At 41.6% G+C, this 8,559-nt stretch overlaps 1 protein-coding gene across 1 annotated transcript in view; it reads right to left on the bottom strand.

Annotated features, from left to right (window-relative positions):
• LOC118334825 (phospholipid phosphatase-related protein type 4-like) overlaps positions 1 to 8,559 on the bottom strand; it is a 41,427-nt gene that overhangs the window by 931 nt on the left and 31,937 nt on the right. Inside the window, exons 6-10 of the mRNA XM_035670898.1 lie at positions 7,973 to 8,108; positions 6,191 to 6,419; positions 1,898 to 2,513; positions 561 to 717; positions 1 to 313 (exon numbers count right to left, since the gene is read on the bottom strand). Of these exons, the coding sequence (XP_035526791.1) occupies positions 1 to 313; positions 561 to 717; positions 1,898 to 2,513; positions 6,191 to 6,419; positions 7,973 to 8,108 (1,451 nt within the window). The remainder of the gene's footprint in view (positions 314 to 560; positions 718 to 1,897; positions 2,514 to 6,190; positions 6,420 to 7,972; positions 8,109 to 8,559) is intronic.

Genomic DNA, 8,559 nt, shown 5'->3' with positions numbered 1-8,559 from the left:
CCTCCTCCTCCCCCTCCCCCTCCTCCTATTCCTCCTCCCCCTCCGTCTCCTCCCCCTTCGCTCTCTGTTTCGGTCCCTGTCACGCTCCTCCGCCCATCCACTGACCCTCCATCCCTTAGCGAATCACAGCTGTCCGTGTGTCTGTTCAGGTCATTGAGGGCGAAAGCTGACTGCCGAAGTGAAGGTCGTTGGTCTGGGGGCTTCCATCGCCAGGAGCCACTTCCATCGGTGCTCGGGGGTTTCACCACAGGTTTGTGTGATCTGGACTCTGGGTGAGCTTCAACACGGACTATACTGCCAGATCTTTCCAAACCTCCTCCTGAGAGAACAAGACCAAATAAATCAATAATAATCTTATTATCTCTGTAAGGATAAGGATGGCCATATTCTTCATTTTTGAAAAAAGTGAGTATTTGAGTAGTTGGGGCAGCAGGACGGTGTGTGTAGAATTAAGTCAAAATAAACTAGTGTGTGTGTTCGTGGTATAAAGAAAACTGTCACCCAGTGCAACAGTGTGGCTCATTGATGTTTGTATATATTACTCTATTAGAAGCACAGACCTCCTCCTCCCACTGCTCCGGTGGTGGAGGCCGGTGGTGATGGATCCTGGTCCGTCAGAGCTCTGTACCGAATGGATCCGGTGCAGCTGACAGTGCTGCCACCATCCTCCGACCGAGGAGAGTGCAGCAGGCCCTGCTGTTTGGATAAGGTTATCACCTGGAACAGGAGGATGACGGTGAAATGTGAGCTATTCCAAATGTTGCTGCTGGGACACTTACTCATTACAGACTAACCTGCTCTTCTTGTATGTGGGGTGCTACTGCTACAATTAAGGTTTCAGCAAAAGGCTATGACTGCAGCTGTCCACAAAACATACAGCCTGCATTGAAATTATACAATTTTAGAATAAACTGCTGATCTTATCACATAAATTGTTGAATTAGCCTTTGAAGCATATTGACTTTAAGAGTTCAAGGATATAGGTGACATCTTGTAGTACTGCAGCACTAAAAGCTCTGTTTATTTGCACTACTCCATTTGCCACAAAATCCAACTGAAGTTGTCAGTTCAGTGACTGAGCATTCCATCTGCTGATGAAGACTGCAGAGTATGATCAACCATCAGAACTGTCTACTGTTCGACACAGTAAACCACCAGATCCTCCTCTCAACCCATAAAAGGTTGGGGCTCTGCACTCTCTCTGTTTGTATTCAACCTGACAAGTCACTCTTAGTAGAAAGGATCAGCGTCTAAATGATGCAGGAACAGGTGTTCCCAAAGGTTCCATCCTGGGCCCTCTTCTCTTCACCTTCTACACAAGGATGCCTGGTGTTTTCATGTGGCTTCTCCTACCTCTATGCTGATGATGCACGTATCACAGCTTGCCTGGCACATAGTGTATGTCAAGGCATTACCTATAGCTCAACCTGGACAAACCTGTGTTCCTTCAGGTGAAAGGAAGCCTCTGCTGAGACCTGTCCATCACCACTGATAAAAGTGTGCTAGTCTGAAAACCCAACATCTCAGACTTCACCTCGACCGTGACCTGCTAGCACTTAAAATAAAAATAAAAGTTGTTGAACTCCAGTATTCTGGACATGTTTTTGGTTGTTTGAGAGGGATACATTTAGGATTTTAGATGACATCTAGCTCTTGTACCTATCAACTAGTAATGCTATGAAAAAAGCATCTTCTAAATCAGGTAATGTAACAAAAACTTGAATTGCTTTATTAATTTAATTTGTTTCTACAACTAAAGTTTATCATCATTACGCAGAGTAGAGAGAAAAGTATAACAAGCAACGAGGATCCGAGCCAAATTGATTCGGGACGCAGTTATGTGGTATGCATCCTAACCATGCAGCTACCAAGGAAGGTAAAGAAAAGAATGATTAACCTGCATTAGACGAGGCTGTCCTCCAGCACTGAGCGGCCTACAGGGGATGGTGGTCTTCTCAGCCACTCTCAGCCACTTTTCCCTCACTGACCCGCCCCCATCCATAATACTGTCCTCTGATTCACTCTCCTGATCTCTGCTGGTGAAATTTTCCTCTTCAGGAATGTGAACCAGCTGGGAAGACCCAGGTCGTGATTGGATAGACACTCTGGCCCCACCAGCCAACCCGGTGCTGCCATTATGTGCCAGGTGATTATGATTGGCCATAGGAACAGAGCTTGCTGCTAGTTTCATGTACTGAGCTGGGATGTGGGCCCCAGCACGCAGCTCTGCTTCCTGACCAGTGACTGAAGGCAGGTGTGTTCCACCACGGAGCTCTGCCTCTAGGCCCATGGCAGAAGGTTCAGAGGAGCAGCGTAGCTCCATGTTCCTCTGGGGAGATGAGGAGGAGGTTGGTCTTATTCCATCCATCACCTGCAGGGACAGCTTCCTGTTATCATTTTTATTCTTCCATTGGCTGAGCAGCTGTTTGGATCGTGTTGAGTCCATTGAGGTGTGGATGGAGGCGTGACGCCGAGGAATGCGTCCCTCCTCAAATGAGGAGCCTCCGTGGGACCTGGAGGAAGGGGCAAAGAAACTTAATGAACAAGAAAGAATATGAGAGTGATTTGCTCACTGTTGACCACAGATAGCTAGCTTACTAGTATGATAACCACAACAACATGATTAGCTAAAATGAAAGGTTCTATTATGTAACTTTCAGAAAACTGTGCAGCCAAGTCACAGCCAGCCAACCAGTTCAGCTTAGGCTACATAGCTGGATGCCTTGCATCGCTCTTGGCTAGTAAATTGTTAGCTTTGTACCATTACATCATCTATTGGCTAAAATCAACACCGTTTGTCATAATACATAAGTTAGTATCATGGACATTAGCTGGTCAAGTAATTTTGCAAGCTAACGTTAGCCTATCCACTCAGATTGTATTTTACTAGCGAGCAAGCAAGGAAAGGTTAGCCATACAGAATAACGTTGTCTGATGCTGACTGCCTCGGAAATGCTGGCCAACAAAGTAACCTGCAAACAGGCAACCATCCAGATCAGCCCAGGGAGTCTGGATGAAGTTAGCTGAGAGAATTTATTTATGTTAGTTAGCTGGCAATTCATCTGCGTTAGCAAGCAAGCTAACATTAGCCAGCTAAAACCCATAATATCCCATTATATTTCACAAGCAATGCAATAATGTTAGCTCAGACTGTGGACGTTGTATTGTGGTGGATGTTGGCCGTTTATGTACGTTAGCTGACTTCTTTTGTAAGCTAACATTAGCTAGTGTTGCACACTGTTGACATTGTAGGGAGGTGGAGAGAGAGGACACCTGGGAACCCGCATAATTGCAGCATCCTTTGGATTTTCACATATAATCCACCCAGCATCCTTACATAGAAACACAAATCAATCCACAGGCAACCAGGAAGGTTCGGTCTTATGTTTTGTTACATTACAACCCGTTCACACATATGGAACCTTTAGCAACAACCACAATAGAAGATTAGTACAGAACCTGGTGGTTGTTGTGGAGAAAATAAAATAAATCATTTGTGCACATAAATGACTAATTCATGCTCTGACATTAATAAATGTTCTGTCGACTTAATAAACTGACTACTGACTATGAATTTGTGCTCTCAAATAAATCAACATTCTGTGCCCTTTCATTCCTTAAACATATGATAAAATGTTAATAATATTGTTTAAAGTTATGTTATGGTAATTCCTAATTCTAATTAAATTAAGAATTTTTTGTTTTCCCTGTGTGAAAAGAAACAAACACACTGTTGTCAAGTCCAGTTTCTTATTCACATATGTTGTAGTCTGTTACTGTCTGTGAAGAGCTAGTACCTAACACTTAGTATATACTTAGTACTATACTAATAGTAGATCAGTGCCGCTCAGTGCGCTCATGCTGTGAGTTGCTGAATTTTGACAGGCTTTTGGCAATTTTGAGGCCAGTGGCAACTATAACACAGTTAGAAACAGAGCAGGGTATGGAGTCTGGTAGAACGCCAGTCATGACAAATCAAATCCGCTCTTGCCCTCTCTTTCAAAATCAGTGCACAATGTACCAGAGCACTTCAAAATTTGTGATGTAGAAAATTACCCAACATTAAAGCCATTTCCTCTGATTCCAGATTATGACTATGAGATTTTACATCTATTTATTAAAAAAAATATTCGATGATGGAGCCAAACAGGACCACAGGGACACCAGAGGCATGATATCCTTCAGCAAATCACTATTGACAATGTCCGGCAAGTGTTGAAGATGAAGCCACTGCAACAACTCTGGAGAGTCTTCACCACTTTGTACCTCTCTTTTTCTCTCTTTGTGTGCTCCAGGAGAATGCCAGAACCCCTACCACGCTCCATAGAGCTCTTCAAGTTTCTATCAGTGCAGCTCTAGTGTGGTGCTTCCAAGTATTTCAAATTAGTTGTTTTCTCAGTTACACCCACACAGATACTTTATTTTCCTTCCTCAGTTGAACAGGCAATTCTATCACATCTCAAATCTCTTTTTCTACCCGTTTCTACCACAGACAAAGATGATGGGTGAGCAGACAGATTGCTCGTGGTCATAGAAGAGCTTAAAAAAGCTGTGGAAATATGATGCATGTTCAGTGTGTAACATTAAGGAAAGAAGATCTATTGTTTAGAGTTGCAAGGAGGTGGTTGGGACAGATAGCGCGAGCACAAACCACATTCCAGTTTAGACTCCTGCAACAAAAGCACTTTGGTTAAGGTCTAGGAAAGGCTGTTATTTTGGTTAAATGTTAATGAAAGACCTTATGTCTCAAGTCACTGCTGACTTTTGAATAATGCTGCTACTACGAATGGATAGTATTGCAAGATTGACTATTTCGGTGGAAAACAAATGAAATACTTTGCAAGTATACATTTTACTGATACATTTTTGAGACTTCACAGGTATGTTAATTAAAACTTTAAACAACACTTCCTCATTATGTTAGAAGAAAGTGCAATTTGGTTGGCATTACGTTTCCCTCAAAACATATTTGCTGATTGCAAATCAGTTGTATATAAATGTAATTTCTATGGAGACAGTGCCAATACTAGTTGGCTTAGCCACTGTGTGGGATATTGCTAATAAATTAACAGGTTAGCTGAAAGGACTCATCATCATGAGTTAGCTTTTCACCCGCCCATACGCTAAGGTACAAGGCTGGTTCTCCCATTCCATCAGGAAGTCAGGGCCTTAAAGTCAGTCTCCAACTCACATCATTAAAAGTCACAAAACTGAAGAGAAGTTGTTCTGCAGCCCTGCAGCATAATCTAATTCTCCGCTATCTGCTTATATGCCCAGTAAATCCAAAACACATACATACTTTTACTCCAATATTTCTAATTGAAACACTTCTGTAAAATCCTCTCAGGCCTCCAGCTCTTTCACTGGCCAAAAGTCTGGCTGTGGTGTATGCTCCCCAAATGAACCACCTGATAAATCCTTGGATTATCCTGGCTGTAGATCCCTACAAACCCCACAATCTACTTGAACACACCTCTGAATGTATTGTATCCTGTTATATCGCCAAATCCTGGGAGACACCTACAGGATCCCAGGACTTTTAACATATGTACGCCATATGTATTGAAATATGGATAATTTCTCCAAACCTCCAGTCCAGTGGTCCAGTGTGTAACATTTAGAGAATATAATATTCAAAGGTATGTTTTCATCAGTGTATAATCACCTGAAAATAAGAATGATTGTGTTTTTTTTTTTACCTTAGATTGAGTTGTTTTTATCTACAGAGGAAGTGGATCCTCTTCTACAGAGTCCGCCATGTTTCTACAGTAGCCCAGAACGGACGAACAAAACACTGGCTCTAGATCGGACCATTTTTCAGCAGTCTCACAGCCACCATAGTTACATGCTAAGAAGGTGAGTATTATTTTATTTATTGCAATCTGCAACTTTACGACTGGATACCACTTAGACCTACACAGTGGTCCTTTAAACTGCCATTACTGCAGTAAACTGGATCAACTTATTACCTGCAGTGGTCTCTTCCAATTGCTTTTCATGCTAAAAAGGTATGCGAAATGGAGTCTTCTATCCCTAATATAGAGCAGTAAAGTCTATTGCAAAATTTAACAGGTGGAGCAATGTGTTACAGTTAAACATTTTGTATTATGGGTAAGCAAAGTTCTAGCACCTTGTTTTCTCACCCCCAACCAAAACCTTGATGGATAAAGAATTCGCTAAAAATATTTACCTTGGTAATGTGCTGCTGCTGAAGGTCATCATGTTGTCATGGTTGCCCATGGGACTGGACGGAGTTATCACCTCCACCTCAGCACTTGCTCTCTTCAGATTGGACATAGAGGGCTCTCGGTAGGAGGAGCTTCGTGTCAGGATGGGTTCTGGCCGGTGGGGGGACAAAGTGTGGGAAGAGGTCCTCGTAATGATGGGCTCTGGTTGGCTTGGAGCTAGGGTGTGGTGACCTATAATTGGATAACAGGGGAGGGTATAAACTGCTAATCCATTCATCCATCCATTTTCTTCACATTATCAGAGACCGTGTCGCAGAGGCAGTAAGATAAGTATTTGCAATCTTCTTCATCCATTACCCAAAGCTCATGACCACAGACGAGGGTTAGAACATAGATCCACTGGTAAACTGAAAGCTTTGCTTTCTGGCTCTGGTCTGGTTCAACGCCTGTGTTAATGCTGATGCCACACCAGGATCCCAAAGTAAGACTTTATAGTAAGCTTCAATAATAAATGGTATATTGATAGTTAAATAAACTAGTTAATAGTTTTATTATTCAATTCAATAAAATTGTATTTGTATAGCGCCATTTCATGATCTTAGGACACTTTTTAAATAGAGTAGGTCTAGAGTCCCAACAATTCCCATCATGAGCAAGCACTTGGGCGGCTGTGGTGCAAAGGCAGAGCGGGTCGTCCCCTAATCTGAAGGTTGTTCGATCCCCGGCTCCTGCATGCATGTCAAAGTATCCTTGAGCAAGATACTGAACCCCAAATTGCTACCGATGCTGTGCATCGGTGTGTGAATATGTATGAATGAGTTAGTTTCTGTTTGATGGGTTTTGCCATCACTGAGTGAATGTGTGTGAAAGGGTGAATGGGGCACGTAGTGTAAAAGAACTTTGAGTGGTCGGAAGACTAGAAAGGCGGTATACAAGGTCCATTTACCATTTACCATTACTGGGCGACAGCGGCAAGTAAAGGAAAAAAAAACTTCCTTTTTACTGTTAACAAACAATTAAATTGATAATGAATAATGTTTACTAACTATTAGTAATGCTATAATTGATGCTATTGTATCATTAGTATGTTTAGTATAAAACAATTAGTTCAGGATTTATATATTTTAGTATTGCTGATAAGAGATGATAATTACATTGACATTGAAAATGTATTGACAGTTGCACACATGATAACATTTTATATAGTATATAAAGTATCTGTCAATGTTTACCAAATGATTTGTCAACCTGTAAGAAACTGCTTGTAAATCTATAAACATTAAATAGATGGGCCAAATATTTCTTTGTTAATGGTAAGTAATTAGCTTGTTCAAAACATAGATCTTCAGATGCACTGGGACACATCATCAATGATGTATCCTGGGGATTAGTCAGAATGAATGATAAAAATGTTTTAGGATGGGAATATATATTTAAAAAAAGTAAATGCACACTTGTTAGCACATTTATTTTAGTCCTCAATGACCTACAATTTGATGTCTTTTTCTCTGTGCTTAGCTTTGTCCAGATTAATTGCAGAGCAAACATATATTTTCTCCTTGGATTTGTTGTTTATGGCATTTCACCTTGTTCAAAGTCAGTGCATTGTTGGTACACAGTGTGACTATGCTCATTAGCATGCCCAAACTCAGACATCTGGGACTGAACAAAGCTGAACCACAAGATTCTCCGTTCATATCATAATATGGGTTATGAGTAGCATTTTTTTCTGGAAATGTATTGTAGTAGAGTATCTAAGAGACATCTGGCAGGCATGGTTTTACCTTGGTGGCTGTTGCTAATTGTTGACTGGCTGACATTGGGCAGGGAGGAGAGGGGGGGCTCCCTCAGGGTAGGGGCAGGTGGTCGACTTCTGGACCGATCTTCACTGGGCTGGAAATTCCCCACTGCATACACACCCTGCATACCACCACACACACACATACACACAGTGAAGTCAGAGGAGCATGCAGCAAAGTCATAAGCATACAAAAGAGTTTGACAAATCCTGTTTCAGGTAGCGGCCATGTCAGCATGTTAGACATCTTTGGCTTCAGTCAAGTGATGTATCTGGATGTGAAATTGAATAAGTGAGTGGAGTTACTGAAGGAATCTTTTCAAACCGGGCATGGATAAGCAAATACGTCAATGAGATATAAAGCTGTAGTTATACACATCCATGAGAGAGATATGGCGATAGTGAGCTGCAGAAGACTGTTGGCCTCCTTACACACCTCCCACAGCTATGCATAAAATATACAAATCACACAAAAATCACACAAGAATAAAGTACTTTTAAAATATAAATAAATAAAGATAAGAAAGATAAGAAAACTGTACGTCAACTTTAAAGACAAAATGTTCACTTGCT

This window comes from Morone saxatilis, unplaced genomic scaffold, assembly GCF_004916995.1.
Source record: "Morone saxatilis isolate NCDOM2014 unplaced genomic scaffold, NCSU_SB_2.0 Contig23, whole genome shotgun sequence".
Lineage (NCBI taxonomy): Eukaryota > Metazoa > Chordata > Actinopteri > Moronidae > Morone > Morone saxatilis.
This window is presented reverse-complemented; position numbering and strand designations above follow the sequence as displayed.